The 21,048-nt window shown below is 34.1% G+C and overlaps 2 protein-coding genes across 2 annotated transcripts; one reads left to right on the top strand and one right to left on the bottom strand.

Moving 5' to 3' along the window:
* Positions 1–1,190: 1,190 nt before the first annotated feature.
* Positions 1,191–8,338, top strand: LOC104118371 (uncharacterized). Its single transcript, XM_009629601.4, has 14 exons — positions 1,191–1,732; positions 2,365–2,439; positions 2,546–2,653; positions 2,887–2,919; positions 3,021–3,110; positions 3,194–3,319; positions 3,584–3,727; positions 3,935–4,351; positions 4,870–5,004; positions 5,988–6,212; positions 6,420–6,695; positions 6,875–7,012; positions 7,287–7,592; positions 7,814–8,338. Exons 1-14 carry the CDS (start codon positions 1,541–1,543, stop codon positions 8,039–8,041), a joined length of 2,493 nt encoding a protein of 830 aa, XP_009627896.1. The 5' UTR covers positions 1,191–1,540; the 3' UTR covers positions 8,042–8,338.
* A 7,911-nt stretch (positions 8,339–16,249) lies between these two features.
* LOC104118372 (uncharacterized) lies at positions 16,250–17,841 on the bottom strand. The gene is made up of 3 exons (XM_009629602.1): positions 17,553–17,841; positions 16,828–17,438; positions 16,250–16,690 (listed from the first exon to the last, which is right to left on the bottom strand). Exons 1-3 carry the CDS (start codon positions 17,839–17,841, stop codon positions 16,250–16,252), a joined length of 1,341 nt encoding a protein of 446 aa, XP_009627897.1.
* Between the last annotated feature and the right edge of the window lie 3,207 nt (positions 17,842–21,048).

The raw sequence follows: 21,048 nt of genomic DNA on the forward strand, positions 1-21,048 counted from the left end.
ATATAAATTAAATTGTTTAACCGAAAATGATGTTTTTTGGTCAAACAACTAGTACTTTTTTATTAGTCCCTTTTAGGTAGGAAAATGGGATGAGAAATGTTTGGCGCAGAATAAAATATTGCACTTTTTAAAATGTGCATCTCGATTCATAAGACCAATATTAATAAAATTGATTTCCAACACAAATCATCTCTACTTCAATATATTTCTTAAAGATCCATACCTTTTTAAACTTATCAAGCATATTTTTTTTAATAATATATATGTTTTCGACCTGTTGGTATTTTCCCGATCATTATTGCGTTATCACATTTGTTTCAGTTTATATATATATATATATCCTGCATGTTAAGGGCATGTGACTATAACTGCCTTTTATTTCTTGTAATATCAGTCATTTTCTTCTAGTGTTAATCACTGAAATGATACTTTAAGGGTGTATTCTTAAAATAAATAAATAACCCCAAAATAATATTTTAGAACTTTCTGGGTAAATTGAATGAGGGCGGGGTAAAACTAAAAAGGGAAAGAAACCTTGATCCAAAACCTTGGAAAAGTTAAGTACAATGCCAGAAAATAGGCAAAAATATAGGGAAAAGGGACTACTCACAGTGCTCGTACTCAAATATACCTGACAAAATAAACTAAAAACTGTCCATTTTGTTTTTCTCATCCAGCTAATATGCCTTTTGGGATCTGATTAAATTCGAGTTCGAACCTAAAAATTCATATCGGAGTAAAACACTCCCTGACAAACTTCATCTCAAAGTTTGAATCGAAACCTCTAATTAAAAATGAATAAATATTTACACTATTTTACCACCACTTTGTTGGTAAAAAAAATTTGTCCTACCCAACATTTCTATATAAGTACTCTTTTCTTTTTAATTTATATAATAGATATTTGTTATTAATGTGTGCCGAAAAGAATAACATACATATATATATATATATATATATATATATATAAATAATTTAACGTTAAATTTTTTATTTTACTTTAATAAAGAAGTTTTTATGGTCAAATAAATATTGTAGCTCCACCAAAACTTTTATCGTTTTTGCTTTAAAGATGAAGTTTTGAAGGCTTTTTTTAAAACAAATTCATGCTAAATCAAAATGCGTCGTTTAAATTGAAAAAAGAAATATCACTACTAACTATATGTAAAGTTCTTGAAGTAGTGTAGCATGTCCAAGGCGTCTCAGTTGACTTGGACTTTTCTTCTTGGTTTCCATCTTGTAGCTTAGTCTCCATTTTGGACAGAGAAAAAGGCGCAAAATTTACCAAGTCTTTGAGCCGTCTCTCTGAATTCCCTCTGCTTTCTTAACGGATTCAATAGGGGTATATGTTCTTCAGTTCTTGTCCTTTCTTATTCCCAAGTCAATAAAAAAAATTCCTCATTTCTCTGTTTCTGTGAAACAAGTGAAAAAGACAAGTCTTTAAATCTTTAATTTTCTTGGAATGCGGTAAAAAAGCTAAAGTTGATCAAGTGCGGTACTGCTATTGAGAATTTGGTTACTGTAGTTGCATAGCATTTAGATGGTGAAGAAAAAGAGAGCAAGTTCATTGGATGTGAGACAAGCTATGGATTTCTTGAATCAGTTGTTAGCTGATAAGCCAATTCTTCCGTTTGTAATTCCACTATTTTTAGTTGTTTGGGGGATAGAGAAGTGGATTTTCTCTCTCACCAATTGGGTTCCTCTTGCCGTGGCTGTCTGGGCAGTTTTTCAGGTTAACACTTCTCTCTTATTTGACTTCACTTGATTGGTTCAATTTGGGATGTGAATTTCTTCAACTATATTGATCTTTAACAAATTCTTGGATCTATATGGAACTAAATAATACTTATATTTTTTATATTTGCCTGGTGACATATTGCTTGATCTTTTGTGTTTATTTTTCTTCTGATGTCATCTGTGGTTTTGTACTTTGATATCTCCACCGACAAGCAAACTTTTATTTTTTGAGTTTTTTCTAAATCAATGTGTAGAAGATCGTTATTTCCTTGTTGCAGTGAGATTTTATCAAAATATCTGCTATTAAAATCGGGTAGCCTTGACTTAACTGGTTAAGTTGAATCCATGTTACCGGGAGGTCACGGGTTCGAGCAGTGTAAATTGACTCTTGCAGAAATGCAGGATAATGTTACGTACAATAGACTCTTGTGGTCCGGCCCTTCCCGGAGCCCGCACATAGCGGAGCTTAGTGCACCGAGCTGCCCTTTATCTGCTACTAAAATCCTCTTCAGTGTTGGCAATATTCTGCTTAGTGCCTTTCTTTCCAAGAATGTGTCCCCTATTATATTTTGAATAGAGACAAAGGTATATAAGGCTCTAATCAAACATCAACTTTTCTATTTGCAGTATGGAAGTTACCAACGCAAAATTCTTGCAGAAGACTTGAATAAGAAATGGATGCAAGTGTTGCTGGAGACATCAGTAATTTCATTGCCATTTTCCTTGCTTTTTCTTTGCCACTGTTTCCTGAACGAGTTAGGTTAATGCGTTACGGTTATTTTGCTCTTTCTTTTTTTGCCTTCTACAGCCAACAACACCTTTGGAGCAGTGTGAGTGGCTGAATAAGCTATTAATTGAAATTTGGCCTACTTATATGAGCCCTAGGCTTTCATTGAGGTTCTCTTCTATTGTTGAGGTAAATTACTTTGTTCTGTATCTCTCTCTGTATGTGCAGGTGCTTGCATTTTGCTCAACAAGCAGCGGAATCTTAACTGATACGTAGTTGAGTGTTGATGGAAAAAGTGGATAGGATAAATATAAATGCATATGTGATACTCTGTGATGACACTGTTTTTTTTAGCACATACTTAAGTTTCCATTCTGTTATCTAAATATTTGCCTTTTCTTATTTTAATTGTTATGACACAGAGACGCATGAAACAACGAAAACCAAAGTTGATTGTAAGTTTTCTTGTCCGCCCCTTCATATGAAGATTGGTACTAGAAGTACTAAATTTTGCCTAAGTTACAAGAACTGACAGCTGACTTGATCATGATTTTAGGAAAAGATTGAATTACAAGAATTTTCACTTGGTTCTAAACCTCCGCTCTTAGGGCTTCGTGGGATACGGTGGTCAACTTCGGGTGATCAGGTTTGGTTCTAACTTGTCTTTTCTTTCCTTTGTATTAAAAAAATGGAGAAGATCTGTATTCTGACTATTACCTTTGCGGACAGCGAATTGTGCATCTTGGTTTTGACTGGGACACTACTGATATAAGTATCATGTTGCTTGCCAAGTTGGGAAAGCCATTAATGGGGACTGCTCGGATAGTTATTAACAGCATCCACATCAAGGGTGATGTATGTACATTTTTACCTTTTCAGCCTCTTGGTTTCATTTAGTTATTTTTTGTGGGTACTTACGGTTCCACAAGCCTACAACTGTACCATAAATATTTACCTTCTACACCTCGATTTAGGGCAGAAGTGGAGCAGCTTTGCTCAAACAGCTCTGCTTCAAAAGAATTTACTTAAGGGTCATATTTCAGTCTTAAAGTTCTGCCGTTTCCTTGGCTCCTAGAATTACTGATGTGAATTAACGGCTCTTTAATCCAACTATTACAGCTCCGCTTAGTGCCAGTTCTAGATGGAAGAGCATTTTTATACTCATTTGTGGCGCCTCCGGAGGTTAGGATAGGCGTTGCATTTGGTAGTGGTGGAAGCCAATCTCTTCCAGCAACTGAGCTGCCAGGTGTTTCTGCATGGCTGGTATGTGACGGGTTTACTACATTATGACATCTTCCTTCCCAAACCTCGTTTGGGCTGTAAATTTTCTAATCTTAACTACACATATTCTATTACAATGAGTAAAGCATATAGCTTCTATGTTATTGACTTTTCTCTCTTTTGTCAGTTTACAGAATTATTCTGATTCATTACTAGTAAGTAAATTATTTTACTTATTTTATTTCACAGGTTAAACTTGTTAATGACTCCTTATCTAAGCGGATGGTTGAACCTCGCCGTAATTGTTTTTCTTTGCCTGCGGTGAATTTATTCAAAAGGGCTGTCGCTGGTGTACTCTCTGTGACCGTGATGTCTGCCAGCAAATTGTCAAGAAGTAACCTGAGGAGTAGCCCTTCCAGGAAACAGAGCTCATCGACAGATGGTTATGTGGAGAATCTCCATGATTACAAGGATTTGCGGACATTTGTTGAGGTTGAACTTGAAGAATTAACCAGGAAAACAGATACCAGACCAGGATCCTGCCCTAGATGGGACTCAAAGTTCAATATGACTCTACATGAAGATGCAGGAACAATTAAGTTCAATTTATTTGAATGCACTCCTGGCAGCGTGAAGTATGACTATCTGACAAGCTGTGAAATAAAGGTGAATCTATGTAAATTAATATGCTACGACCCATGTTTTATATATTAAAGCTCTGTTACATGACTTGTTTATGGGTATGTATCTCACACAAGTTTGTTTAAGTATCCTATACAAGTGCATCCAGTGTTTTGCTAATTTTTAGTGTATTCCAAAGATCTGCACGACATACCCACACCCTTATCACACTCGTCAGACACGGGTATATCTGGGCCAATGAAGGTCCGCGTGACGTAGTATCAAAATAATTTCAGGTTGACTTGAATGTCATAGCATGATGGGTAAATTTGGGATGATAGTGCATCCAATTTAGAGACGCAGTTGTTATTAGTTGATTCCAATTAAAGATCAGTGACATCTTTTTCTTGTTTCTACCTTCAAACAGAAACTATGAATTAGCAGCAAGGAGTGAGCCTTACTGCATTAATTTTTCAGTTCGCTCATTTTACAGGCTGAAACATTTATTGGTTCTCTATCACTCTGTAGTGGCATTTGACACATGATATGGCTTTATGAAACAGATGAGATATGTTGCAGATGATTCAACAATATTTTGGGCGACGGGAGCTGACTCCGCTGCTATAGCCAGGCGTGCTGAGTTTTGTGGTAAAGAAATTGAAATGACGGTTCCATTTGAGGGGATTAATTCAGGAGAGGTAGGAATCTAGCTTTAAACTATGGTCTTTTTAAAATTGCAGCCTCTGTAATTCTCCTTACACTGTACTTTGGCTTCGTTTGAGCTTCCACATCTGCACACTGTGTAATTGATAATGATAATGCAAAAAACATAACAAAGAACGGTATTATTCACAATCTTATCATCATAAACATGATGTATTTCAATTTGTACCCTTTCGTGGTATCATAGATTCCTTTGGACTGTCAGAGGCAGCACACTTGTAGTAAAATATGGATTGTCTTATCCTGCTTACAGCTCTGAAAGTTCAAGTCAATGGCTAGTTAGGACTATTGAAAGTCAAAGAGAATATTATTAATGTTGTGTCATAATTAAAGAATACCAAGAAATGGGAAACTTCCCTTAGCATAAAATTTTCGTATTTAATGTAGACTATGATTTCCCTATATCATGTAATGTACGTCCTCTTGTATTGTTCAACTTCAACTCGGTAAGTGTTTTCCCCCTCTTTTATATGGTATTAGAACTTGATGATCTTGGAAGAGAATTAATTCTCAAAATTTGTAATTGACACAGTAGGATCAGGAACTTAGCATAGAATTTCCGTATTTTATTTAGTCTTACATTTCCTTTTTCCATGTACCTTCAACTCCTACGCGGAGCCTTCTTGCATGTTGTTCAAATCAAGTCAAGAAGAGTCCTTCCCCTTTATTTCTCTTTCCAGAAGGACCTTAACAAGTCTAGTTTCCCCTTTATTCTGTCTGTTTCTCTTCAACCAATAATAATATTTAGGTTAATATGTACCACATAACTAGTTCTTTGTCCTGCTTCTAGTGAACAACTTCTCTTCACGTGCGAGACTGCCTTATTAGGATATGCTCCATTCGAAGTAGAAGGATTGAAATGACAAAGAAATTGATGTTCATTCTTTGTGTTTTTATTTGGTGTAGATACGAAGTTATGTAGTACTAATAATTTCTTTGTTTTAAATGATTGTTTCAGTTGACAGTGAAACTCGTCTTGAAGGAATGGCAATTCGCTGATGGTTCACATAGCTCGAACGGTTTACCTATCAGCTCTCAGCATTCACTCAATGGTACATCAAGTTTCCTACCTAGAACAGGTAGAAAAATATATGTGACAATAGTTGAAGGAAAGGACCTTCCATCAAAAGATAAATTTGGAAAGCCTGGTTCTGGCTGTTACGTGAAATTCCAGTACGGGAAGGTATATCTCCTCTTTTTTCCTCACAGAACTCGTCACTTGAAATATCATTTCTCCAAAACTAAATTCCCATATATGTTCTTCATTTATGCCGTTCATGAATTGTTTTAGAAATGGAATACTAAAAGCTCTTTTAAATTTCCTTATCTTCAATATTATAATACAAGGGAGCTTGAGTGAATATGTACTGATCCTTAAACTTTTTCTCAGGCTCTGAAAAGAACGAAAACTGTGCCACATACTTCAGATCCTACCTGGAATCAGAAGTTTGAATTTGATGAAATAGGTGGTGGCGAATATCTGAAGATAAAGTGCTTCATTGAGGAGATGTTTGGAGACGAGAACATTGGTAGTGCACGAGTAAGCTTAGAAGGACTTATAGAAGGTTCCCCAAGGGATGTGTGGATTCCTCTTGAGAAAGTGAATTCTGGAGAATTGCGGCTCCAGATAGAAGCAGTCAGAGTTGATGACTATGAAGGATCCAAGGTATTCTCGATCATAACTGTTATTGGTCATTTAGTAATTTAATGAGGAAATGATGAGAAAGGAGGAATTTTAGATTAATGTTAAAGGAAAGAACATCCGAGAGTAAAAGGAAAACTATCACACTTACATGTTCATGCTTGATTATGATGCCACTTTCCTTCTGACTTTGGTGTTTTTAGAGTTCAAATGGTAGTTCTTCCAATGGTTGGGTTGAACTTGCTCTCATCGAGGCAAAAGACCTTGTTGCTGCTGATCTCCGAGGAACCAGCGATCCTTATGTGAGGGTACAATATGGCAATTTGAAGAGAAGAACTAAGGTTAGAATTTAGAGATAATGCTTTTTGTCGTTTTCTTTTCACACTTCTATTACTTGCTGAAGTTTTTTTGTCTCATGCTGAAGCTAATGTTGCAAACAAACTGTATCATCAAATATAGACCTTTTTGGAATTGTTGAAACTTATTCGGAAACCATAACTGCAAAATACTAGAACTGCAAAGAGAATAGGAGAGTTGAAATGGCTTATCTCTGGTCTATATTGAAAAATATGAATGTTTAACAGGAGTTTCCGATCCGTCTTGGATTATTTGCAGGTTATGTATAAAACTTTGCATCCTCAATGGCACCAGACATTAGAATTTCCCGATGATGGGAGTCCCCTGGAGTTGCATGTTAAGGACCACAACCATTTACTGCCAACAGCAAGCATAGGTGATTGTGTCGTCGAATACCAAAGGTTGCCTCCAAATCAAATGTTTGACAAGTGGATACCCCTTCAAAATGTGAAGAAGGGAGAGATCCATGTTCAAGTCACACGCAAAGTTCCGGACCTAGAAAAGAAAACAAGCGTAGATTCTGAGTCCTCGGTAACCAAAGCACGCCGCCAAATCTCTAACCAGGTAAGAGCAGGTCCCTATGTAATTTACATTGTGTAGACGACTGTTGCTCGGACTCTCCAAAAATGTCGCTGGGTGCGTGTCGGATCCTCCAAAAGTAGCGTATCTTTTGAGGAGCCGACACGGGTGCATCAGCATTTTGGAGAGCCGCGCGTGACGATCAGTAGGCACCATATTCTTCAACAATTTGCTGACATATTACCATTGATGTTGGATTCCATCAGATGAAGCAAATGATGATCAAGTTCCAGTCTTTTATAGAAGACGATGATCTCGAAGGACTTTCAGCATCGCTGCACGAAATGGAAAGCCTACACGAATCCCAAGAGGAGTTTATGGTCCAGCTTGAGACTGAACAAACACTTTTGCTCAACAAGATAAATGAGCTTGGCCAGGAAATCATTAATTCATCACCTTCCTATGCTTTGGGTAGAAGACCTACTTTCCCTTGAAAAAACTGCAATCCCATTGTTTTCCTTTTTGTTAATATACAATATATGATTTTCCCCCTAGATAGGTCATAGGGTCCATATTAATCTTGTCAAATTTTTCAAGCTGTATCATCGTGTATATTAACTGATACCTTCACAGTTCACACGTCTTCAAAATGAAGCCATCACACAGCATTCAGCAACCTTAACTTTTTTGTAACTGTAATGCAGAGACATGAAAGTCAGTTTCCTCTTCTTGATGATAAACGTTATGTTTTGTATATATAAGGAGTCAGTATTACATCTCTCTTCCTACAATATATTTCATTTGATGCTCAACTTCTTTTTCTATCCCAGACATCTAATTTTCTTATTTGTCATTTAATCATATGGTATCCGGAAACCCACTATGGATTAATTCAAATACATGGCGTAGGGTTTACGAACATGGGCGGATTTAGGGGGCAGAAGGGGTTCACCCGAATTCTTTTGCCGGAAAATTACACTACTGTACATATAAGGCAAAATTTTACCAAAATTTCTCAATTCTCCGGCTGAGACCTCAGAATCTTATCCTTTCCACCTTATTTGTTGGTGGTTGACATTGAAGAATTAACCTAAATAGCTACATACCCATTCACTTAAACTAAAAAATAGTCAGTATATATATATATATATATACTATATTAAAAGCATAAAGGTCTTTAATGAAATTTTGTTAGTCTTTTTTACCCTTTTAAAATAACGTTTACACTGGATAAAATTATAATTTAATATTTTCCTAATATTTATAGATTTGAAATTAGCTAAAATTTTAGTTATTAAACTTTTCCTTATTTGAACTAGAAAACCCTAATATTTAAGCTTATTAATCCCACAAAAACGCTATGCAATAGAATGGATTTTATGGACTTCCAATTAACTCCAATTCCTATGGGTATCTAATTGCTTTGCATAAAGGAGAAGAAGGAGATGTTCATCTCCATTACAACACATTGGTACTATCTTCTTTCTCTTTAATTTTGCTTTCGTCTTTTAAATCCATCTTATATTTATTTTAATGTGTGATTTATGTTCAAATTTTCATGAATTTTGTTTTATATAACATCTTGTTTTTCTTTTCATTACTTTTTTCATATTCTCAAATTCATTATTTTTTTTATTTCTATTCATTATGTCTATTTCACACATCAAGAGGGATCAGATTTCATTGAACTATTGTGAAATTCAAATCAGATTCATATTAAATGAACAATAAATAACTTCTTATTTCTAATAAAATTTCTCACTTGATTTGGTATAAATGTGAATCTCTTACTGCAATGTTTCTTGATTTTATTATATAACAACAACAATCCAGTATAATTTTACTAGTGGGGTTTGGAGAGGATAGTTTGTACGCAGACCTTACCCCTACCCTGGGATAGAGATGCTGATTCTGATAGACCCTCGGCTCCCTCCCTCCAAGAACTCCCCACCTTACTCGAACTCACAACCTCTTGGTTGGAAGTGGAGGGTCCTCACCACTAGAGCAACTCACTCTTGTCCTTGATTTTATCATATATTCTTATTAAATCTGTTGTATACATATTTAATTTTACACTATATTGTACAGTTAAATTTGATTTCTTATAAATGCATTTTTTTTTGTTTTTTTTTGTAAATTTGATAGTAGACGGCTATGAACAATGAAACTTTATTTGATTTCTATAGCTATGGTAAATTTTGGTTATTAAATCTTTTTTATTTAAATATGTAGGATTCCTAATTTGCACCTACATTTTATGACAACTTTATTATTTCCTTATATTCATCAATACCTTTATGTTAAGTTTTATATAATGAAGTAAATTACTTTTTATGCAAGTCAAGGTCTCCTATTCATACTAAGTTATCTAGCAAAGTAGAAAACCCATTATATGAAGGAGGCCTGTTTTCGTTGGCATCGTTATTTCACATTTCAATGAGTGAAGCCAAGGTAATTTGCTAGAAATTAATTCGTATTAACGATCCATGCGGTATTTCATCACTTTCGTTCAACAAATTGTCATTGATACTGCACGTTGTACTACATATGTAGTATATGTTTTATTCTTTTTCTATTTTTTGTCTAATTTAGTAACTATGTTAATTTTTTTGAACAAGATAAATCCTTAGATAACATAGAAGCAGAAGTGATGTATGTCAGTTGGGGTGTACAAATGAAACCAATAAACCGTACCAACCCGATAATTCGAGTCAAACCGAGAAAAAAAATCAGACTATGGTTGGTTTGATTTGGTTTGGTGTTGGAAAAAAATAACCCGACCATATTTGGTTTGATTTGGTTTTAACTTAAAAAAGTCAAACCGAAACCAAACCACCCCGAAATTATATGTATAGAAGTTTTAAATATATTTAATACATAAAAATATTTATGGTAGTGTAGTTTATAAATATTTCTTAAGTTTTTTCATAATTTTATCTTTTAACGTATTATTTCAAACTTGGGCTTATAATTTTTGGATGCTCCAATAAGTTTTATAGTCCATAAATGTTAGTAACTCAAATAATCCTAAACCAAAATCAAATCAATACTGATGCTAATAAAAGACATTCAATTCGATTGTACTATGAATGAAAATAGTGTTGCACATCTATTTTTTAATTTTTCCATGGTTTAGATAAAATGTATAACTTATTTTTCTTTTAGTGGTTAGTCATGTAAATAATAGTACTTATTAGTCATAATTTTAAATTATGTTTGTTTTCATTATGGCTTATTATTAATATTTATTTTATGCGATTTTATTATCTTTATTGTTGAATATTTTAGTACAATGCCATAATTCATCTCATATTTATGTTATTTTATTAAAAAATACCTTATATAGTTCTGTCTTAATAGGATTAAAGAAATATTTGGAGCACAAATTTTACGTTTTTTCCTACGAAGACTTTATAAAACAAAACTGAAAAAATCCGAAAACCCGAGAAAAATCGAGATTAAAAAATCCGACTTTTATTTGTTTGGTTTGGTATTTAGATTTAATAACCCGATACAATTGGTTTGGTTTGGTAATTAGAAAATGCGAACCAACCCGACTCATATACACCCCTATATGTCAGTTCAACAATTAATAATTGCTAGCTTAATGTCATTACTACTATATACAAATTCTTCAACCATGTCCTATGTCAGTTGGGAACATCTTTTATCACGTTTGGAAAATATCCAAACACCATAACTGCTAATTTATATAAAAAAATCACTTTAGCCACATATATGAGCAACGTAACATTTGGTAATTTAAAATTCATTAAAAATTTAAATTTTATTTGAGTAATGTAATAATTTTTATTTTTTTCATGTTACGGAAAAATATTTTACACTTGGGAGGAGTTAATATTAACTATTAAAAATGAATCAATAAAAATTAAATTGGTTCTTTTAATGTTGAGAATACCTAATTAAGTTCTTAAATTAATTATTAGCAAAAAACTCAATTCAATTATACTCCAAATTCATCAAATAAGTAAAGATATTTTCAAGTTGACAAAACTCTTAGACTACATAAATTTATTTTCATAAGAATAATAAGGCGGTAAAAGAAACTAGACAAAAGAGCGAGACTTGAAGCAGTAAGGATGAAACACTGGAAGATGACATATTAATTGTCATTTATTTTTTTCCTTTTCTGCATACATTCCATTATCTCCCACTATGGGGGATTACACTGTATATGTTGTTATTGTCGTTGTTGCATATATTCTAATGATTGTTCCCTATATTGTTTTTTACATATTAAGTTATTTATCTTAAACTATTAACTCAATAATATTAGTTATTTTTAAATATTATATTGTCACTACTATATTCCCGAATCACTAAAAGACAAAAAAATATATATTTCAATTTGTATTATTTGATAAATCTTTGAAAAATTGTGATAATTGTTTTTTGACCTTTTGCTTTTCTAATAGAAATACTTATAACTTTCATAAGATATTCCCGCAGAAGTCCTGACAATCACAATATAACTTCTAAGAACTTTTGTAGGACATGATTTTATCCTTTATAGTGCTAGCTAAATGTGATTCATTATTTTCAAAGCTTATACTTTTTAAAAATTTTATCTTATAACTCAAACACATTGTTTAATATATTTTATATAATTTTAAAACTATATATCAATTAATATGGGTACACGTGCAAAACGCGTATCCTACGACTAATATATAATATAGGAAGTTTTATATTCTTATACACTATTTCAATATTTATTACCATCCCTACTCAAATTTTAATATAATTACATATTATATACCCAATTACCAATTATGTACATTTTTAGGCACTTAATGATAATAATTAATGTCCTAAAATCACTCTAACGTATCTTCCACTCCACCCATATTTCTCTCGCCACAATCCCCCCTCCCCCTCCCCCCCCCAAACGTATGTTGCACTCACCCACGTTTCTCTCTTCACAAACTTCAGTATCCCTCCATTAACGCCTATTTTCACTCTTCTTCAAAAATCAGTCTACATTTTTTCACTATTCTTCAAAAATTTCTCTCTATTTTTATAGATTCAAGCTCTAAATACTCTACCACACACCTCCATTAACGCTTGTTACTTGCTTAATTTTCAATGAAGAAAAAAACAGTTTCGAAGATCATCCCTAAAAAAGTTAAAGTAGGTGATGTTCCTACATTTGATTTGAGTGTTTTCTTAGAGAATTCACCCAAAAAAGTTTTAAAATCAGCACATGCAAAAGAAGAGACCAAGCATAGGCTTTCCCCTCGTGAAGCTAGGGCAGAAGCTCGTACAAAATAAAAGCACAATATGGATGCTGGTGAATGAATTTGCTAGATAAAGTTGAATACATCCTTGAAGAAGTTGAAACAAAGTCCGAGCGTCCGATAGATGCTCCATCTCCATCCGGACATAAGCAGGCAATTGGAATAGATGACAAGAAAGATATTGTGAAACAAATAAAAAAATTAAGAAAAGATGTTGACAAGGTAACATATATACATAATCCTAGATGGTTTCTTTAATTTATGTTATGCAAATTATTTCGTTAACTCTTTCTATTTTAATATGTAGGTTGGTTTAGATCTTGGAACTTTCAAGAAAGAGGTTTTTGAAGAATTAGTTAGCATTCGACTGCTACTCAATGATTCAATCGAGACTGTTTTACAAGCGATAAACAGTCAAAAGGATAACATTGATGCTAAGGTTTCATTTGAAATATATTCATTTTAGACAATATTTTTTACCATGTCTAAGTTTATATTATCATTCATAAAGTATATAGCCTAACAAATTAAATGCTATCAGTTTACTGGTAGTTCTATAAAAAATGATGAGCACTCCAAAAAAAGAACAATCAACACTTTTCGGGCAGTAGTGCTAAACCAGTGCATGCCAACAACAGTAAAACAAGCATCTACATTATATCTACAATATATCTACTTATATCTACATATCTATATTATGTCTACAATATATCTACATATATCTACATATCTACATTATGTTTACATTATATCGAAATTGAGGAGAATATTTCCAACTAATCTGTATTATATTTCCAATGGTTTTCTTAGTTACAGGGCACGTGAATGACATAGAAATTGAAGAGAATGTTCATGTAGGTGTTGATTTATCTTCCCAATTTGAAGGGGCATTTGATGAAGAGAATGCATGTATGATTTAGTACATGTTATCATCACATTTTATAATACATTTTGCATGTTAGCTACAGGACAACATTTCAACAAATTTACTACAATTAAACTATAATTTTATATGTAGTGATGTTAATGTTTACTACAAATTATCTACAATTTTATTAAGTTATACATATTTATTGTAACAGAGAAGGAAACTATGCATGTAGAATCTCCAAAACAGGAAGCTACAATAAGCATTCCAGGCGAACAAAAAAATGAGGAGAAGGAGACAAAAATGCAATCTCCCATTCAAGAAGAGAACGTTATACAGCAAGGAGATGATTGCTGTGAAGATTTTAGTGGTATTATACATTACATTATAATTGTAGGGAAAACAATTAGGTTAAATATAAGTTTCAATTTGCAATAAGAGCTGATGCAACATGTCTTCTTATTCTTTTGTTTTAAATTTTGAAGGTGAACCAGCCGACTATATTAATGTAGGTGATTCGGACAATGACTCCAGATCTCAAAAAAGAAAAGTAACACTTGATGATTTTGAGTTGTCAGAGAACTTCTCCCAGATTGTTAAGTTCGGCGAGCTTAATGAAGATAAAACAACCCATGTGCATCAAGGAAGAACAAGGCAGCCTGGAAAGTATGCCAAATCCCCCTTTCTCTCTTTTTACAGTTCTGGGGGGAGCACTTCTGTTGGACCTCTAATTTTCTTCATCAAGCATCTATTTACTGGGGTTATAAGTAAAGATGTTGATCCTAAATTGTTGGAAGAATTCAATAAGTGGTTATAGTTTGGTACCGATACAATTTCAAAGAGGTTAGTTTATACAATTTGTTCATATTTTCAAGTGCATTCATCTTTTGTATTTCCACTTGAATCTACATATTTATTGTAATTGCTATGTGTTTAAATAGGAGGAAGGTGCCTTATTCTGTAAAACATAACCAGCTTAAGCCGAGGTATGATCTTGGAGTGGAGAAAGTTGATAAAAAAGAATGGTTTTATACTTTGGCACATCCCGTGCAGGTCCTCAGCGACACGGTAAACACATACCCTGGCAGAATTTAATGACTAGTTGTAGTATTCTGTCATCTAAAGATTTTGTAGTTTTTTTGTTTAAAAATTGTAGTTAAATTGTATGAAGCATTGAAAAATAATAAAATCTATTTTTATGCAGCACATTGATGTTATTTTATATTATTTGAGAAAGAGAGGAAAGTATGATTCTCAAAATAAAATACGGTTTACAACCACTGATTGTATGTTCAAGACTAGAATTGAACAAATTTATCAGAGATACATCAATGCTCCTGCCGATAAGAAGCTTGTTGTTGTCAAACCCCAGGACGTCATATCATAATACATATTGGGGTACAGGTTACTCGTAAATGTTGCATGAGATCAAGATGATTTTGTGATTATGACCATAAATATTGTGGAGAAATTTCATTGGTTGTTGGTTGTGTTTGACATTACCGATATGGTTCTATATGTTTATGATTCTATGGTTTCTTCACGAAATCACAACCTTGTTGAATCTGTTGTTAACAAGTTTGCTATAATGATCCCCATCTACTTGTCATGCACCGACTTCTATGGCAAGCGTCCAGACATCAACTATAAGAACACAAAGGCATACATTAAAAAAGGTATTACCGACCCTCTTGACATTCAGTGGTTGGTCGGTGAGATACCCCAGCAAAAAGAGGGATCACTGTATGAAAAAGCTATTTTTCCTTCTATCTATTTAACAAATTTTATTTTACCATGAATGATAAATCTTTTCCCCTATTTTTTTTTTGCAGTGATTGTGGTGTATACGTTGCTGCATTTGTAGAATATGTCAGCATTGGAGAGCTAGCAATTTTAAAGGAAGACCTTTCTGATATTGATCAACATCGTAGACGATATGGAGCGCTACTTTGGGATTATGCTAGGAAGAAGCAAGATACTAGTACAATTAGTGAGAGCGAGGTGACTGGAAGATTAGTAAGAAGAAAAGGTGCACCAGATGTGAACGAGAGAACGCAAGTCCGGAAGAAGAAGAATTAATTTTCCTTTTCTGTAGAAAAATTGTAGTTAAATTGTTTAGTTGTAGTTGTTTTGTAGTAAAACTGTAGACAAATTATTATCTAAGAACAAGTCAGTTGAAGTTTATTTGTAGCAGATTTGTGCTACAACTATTTTACCCTATGTTTTGTTATTTTATCCAAGATATTACTACTTAGAATAGGAAACATCTATTTTTTTTGGTTGAAAGTTGTTAGTACTTGATATAGTTATTGTTAGCATATAATTTTTTTACAACTTAACTATAATTATGTATTTATACATACAAAAATACATAATCCAATCAAGTTATGAAAGGCTGAAATGAATACACTTAGTAATTAAACAAAACAAATACAAACCAATTGTATTAAGAGCTGAAAATATTTTATTATAGGAGACAGTCTTTATTCAATTTATCAACACAATTACACCTTAACTATATTTCTTCAGAACACCTCAACACAATTTATTAAAAAATCTTGTGACTTTATCAAAATTTATTTCCTCTTGGGAGCATTCTTACAAGATCTTTTGTTATGCCCTTCTAGTCCGCAGTTGCCACATGAAACCTTGTACTTCTTTGCATTTACTTCATCATATGGTTTGTATCTTTGTTTTTGAGGTCTTCCTCGCTGTCTTTTCTTCGTAGGTGGCATGACAACTTCTTCAGCTATATGTTGTGGCACATTCCATTTGCTTTCGTCAGGCAACGGGTCTACTAGTATTTCATAAGTATGCAAAAGGTTCTCCCTCGTGTAATAAGGAGAACAATAGTTTTCATAAGACTCATTCCTGTGCCTCAGATCCTCCAAAGCATGTGCACAAGAAAGTTCATCAAGGTGGAATTGTCCACAACTACATCTCTTGTTTTGAAGACAAACAATAAAGCGCTTTACACCATCTATCAATGTATGGATGTGATCTGTTGAAGCCCTCACCTATAATTTAATTACACACAACAAGTTGTCAGAAACATATACAAAATAACTACAATTATACAATATTTTATCTACAATTAACAGTATATATTTAGTTTGATGGAATCATTGATCTGATGTTATTGGATATAGCTTACTCTCATCTTCTGCGATAATGTCATGTTGTCCTCCAACTCTTTGTTGTATTTTTCCCCATGGTATGTGAATGTACCATTTACTTTCAATAACCTTTCATTAGTCCAACGTTCAAGAAGAGTCCTCATGTACTCTAATAGTTCTACTATGGGGAACTCTCTTGCATCTTTTGTTATCGCATTCAATAACTCTGCAATGTTTGATGTCATCGTCCACGTTCTGTTCACCATAGCATTTACCCGAGACCATCTGTGATAGACAATATCGTATAGGTATACTCTAACACGCGTGTCAATCTCTTTAATCTTTGACATTCTTTCATTAAATTCATCAAGAGTGTATGATCGTGCCGTGGTAAAGTACAATTCGCTTAACTTTAGATGACCCTTCTTGAACTTTGACCTTATATTTGTCCAAATATGCCACATGCAAGCATAATGTGGCATGTCGGTATAAACAATAGATGTTGCCTTCAAGATACACTCATTCCGATCCGAAACAACACACATATTTAGTTTTTCACCATACGCATGTTTGAATTGCTCAAAAAACCACTTCCATGATGCGTCATTTTCTGAATCAACAACAGTGTATGCCAGCGGTAATATGCTACCTATCACATGTGGCAAAAAGAAATTCAATTTCCATAATAAAACTGGAGATGAAAAAAAAAATACATACTAAAAAATAAATTTACAACAATATTTCTACAATTAATCTACAATACATGTTGCATCCATTGTGCTAGTTGTTAACATTATTCCCCTATATGCCGACTTCAAGAAGGTCCCATCAACTACTACAACTGGCCTACAATACTCCCAACCCTTGATGGACGTACTAAGCGCAACAAATGCGTACAAGAAACAGTCATCGTCAGTCTTCTGCAATTTAATTACCGACACCAGATAAGTCTTCTCCAGAATATACAAATAACTTGGCAAGCGACTGTAGGAATCAGCAGGATGACCTCTCAAAAATTCCAAAGCCTTTTCCTTTGCTCTCCAAGCTTGCATGTATGTTAAGTTTACATTGTGTTCCGACAACATATCAGTTTGTATGTCTTTTGGTGTGTAAATTGTCTTAGGATCCACATATTTTGGTATAACCATGCTACCAACTACCGTGACAGTAGGTTTGCATTGTATGTATGTATTGTCCATCAAAGAGCATGTGTGCAAGCTGTTGAATTTTCGAACCTTGAACGATGCTGGATCATTTATGCTGGTGGACTTGAAGTGCCATGTACAATTGTCCCCAATACATACCAGGCAGTAGCTACAGAATAAAAACAATTTAAAGAATGTTATGAAAAATGTAGCTACAAAATAATAGGTTGTTTAAGCATAAAAATCTTATATTTAACAATTTATATACAAAAAAACTACAAATTATATACAATTTGTATACAATGATATTACAAACTATAAAAAAAATACAAAGAAACTACAAATTAAACAAAAAATATGATGTTGACAATTGAACTGTTCCTACCTTCTTGCGCTAGACCTTTTCACCCTAAATTGGAACTTGTTCATGACAGAATAGTGCTTCATTGCACTGGTAATTGTTTGCTTGTCTTTGTAGACTTAGCCTACTTCAATAACATTTGGCGTATGTTCTGTTATGATGATACTTTCATATTCCACTATCGCCGGAGATGTTGGCATCTCAATCAACTTCAATGTTCCATATGAACCGGCGCTCAATTAAAGATAACTACAGTTCAGACATTGTCACGCCCCTTCTTTCTCGCGAAATAGGGTTTCGACACGTGACAACTCTTTTAAAGGAAGGGTGTTAAAAGATATAGTCGCCACCTAACGGGTTTGAGGTGCGTTAGGGCACCTATTTGCAAAAAACTCTGGTTTAACCAGTTTGCGTCACCAAAGATCGGGTAAGGGCTCAAATTACCTCGAGGAGAAGGTGTTAGGCATTCCTCGAGGTCCACAACTATGGGTCCTGGCCGAACTCGAATTATATAAATTAGTCAAAAACAAGAGGGAAAGACAAGAAGTTTGGGAAATTATTATTATCAAAAGTCTACAAATAAACACAAATAATTGACTTTAAAACAAGATGGGGGGGGAGGTCCTAAGTTTTTTAGCTTAAAGGATCACCCCGTGCAACATAAATAATACTTCGTAACTCCCTCGAGGTGGGGTGTTACTCGTATTATTCAGCGGGCACAAACTATCATCTCCTGCTACCCGATTACTATCTTTAAGTCTTTACTTAAAGCGCGCTAGTTGATTCTAAACCATGCCTTATGCGTGCACTACCCGTCCCATGCCTATGGTCCAGGAGGCGTTTGGTCCTCTATTTTGGGTGGTTCTAGACTTAACTTAGGTTGCTCAAAATAATAAAACTAGGTGACATACAAAACAAGTTGGACTTCATGTGAAGGCAATTAAGGGCTCAAGTTAGCCTCCACACTTAGACAACAAATGCACGCAAACAAAATAGGCGTTTGACAGTTTCAGAATTGAGACAAGTTAAAGCCATTAAGCCCTATAGACATGGTTTCTATGTGACCTTGGGATTCAACCGTGCAGGCAGTTTCAAGCAAGATGCCATTTTAGAATGAATTCTAAGTGACTATGCAGTTGCCTACTGATTTTAGGTTATAAGAGGTTAAAACTATAAGCATGATATCTAGGTGATTTATGCAATAATTAGCAATGATAATTGCAGGAGAATATTCATAACTGCTTAGTTGGATCCTCTAGGCATGCTTTCTAATAGTGTCAATGACACAATGTTGAAAGTTCAACATTAGTACTTAAAGGAAACGAGCAAGAAAATCAATAATTAAGACTGATTTTAGATCCTACAAGCATGATTTCTATAGTCACAATTAAGGCTAATGGCTGATTTTAGATCCTATAGGTATGATTTCTATAATCAATTGATCTATAGGTAGGGTTTTTAAATTACAGATTAGGTAGCATGTAAATTAACAGAATTTTATAGCGCCTAATGAATATGTTGTAATGCACATTGAGACATTGGTCATTTAATTTCCTATAGGCATGGTTTCTAGCACGTGGAAGCAAAATATGTCAAACAAATTAAATACCTATAGGCAGGTTATCTAACACACACAGTATCAGAACATATTTGAGCAAAGTAAACACCTATAGGCAGGTCATCTAACACACACAATAGCAGAACATATTTGAGCAAAGTAAAACACCTATAGGCAGGATTTCTACCCATTTCAATGCAAGTATTAAGATAAACCCCCCTTTTCCAATTTTACTAATACCCTAATTGTTATTACAACATTATTACAGACCCAATGAATGACATAAATTACAGAGTAAAATAACTATAGTGAGCCTACAGCAGGGCCAAAGATCTACCCAGCCAAGCCAGGCCTTCATTCTCAAGTCCCCATAGTTCACAACAGTCTAGAAGTCATATCTTCATTTACATAAGGCAGCCAGAAACCAATTGATTCAGCCAGTAGGTGAAAAACATAGTTGATCAATTAGTACCATGACCCTAGTGTGTCAGAGTTCCCAAGGGCTTCAAGAACCAAGGGCAATGCTCACACTAGGGAGATTGATAGAGGAAAATCAGAGAATGACTACGGACCAAGTCCTAGTGTGTCAGAGTTCACAAGGGTCTCAATTGGACCCCGAGCAGTGCTCACACTAGGGAGGTCAAATGATAGAACCTAAGTGGCCTTGGCTTTCAGCCGGCCAAGGATTAGAGACTCAGAATAGGGAAACACCCAATGAAAATAGTACCAAAGTAACAAGGTTTAGAAAAGTGCATTTATATTCAGCAAAGAGACGTTAGGCCAGCAAGACCAATAGTTATCACTAAATCAACAAGTTCAAACCTAAAGGATAAAACTATGCTAAACACGGATATTAAACAGTAGAACTTATACCAACAAGGCAAATATAATCATACATTATAGGAGAAACAAGTGAGGAAAGACTAGTCTAAGATAATTGGCTGTTAGGGGTACATAATTGGCATGGTGAGAACATACTAAGTGACAAACATAGTCATAGGAGCAAAATTACAGCTAGAGTGAGGGTTTCAATGCAGATTAGGGCATATCATGGGTGTAAATTAGTCACTTTAGAGATCCAAAATAAGGCAGGAAACATAATGAGGCCATGTAGCCAAGACAAACACTCAATTACCAATACATTAGGCTAAACATACTTATTATTCAGCGGGCACAAACTATCATCTCCTGCTAC

The sequence above is a fragment of the Nicotiana tomentosiformis genome, chromosome 3 (genome assembly GCF_000390325.3).
Source record: "Nicotiana tomentosiformis chromosome 3, ASM39032v3, whole genome shotgun sequence".
Classification (NCBI taxonomy): domain Eukaryota; kingdom Viridiplantae; phylum Streptophyta; class Magnoliopsida; order Solanales; family Solanaceae; genus Nicotiana; species Nicotiana tomentosiformis.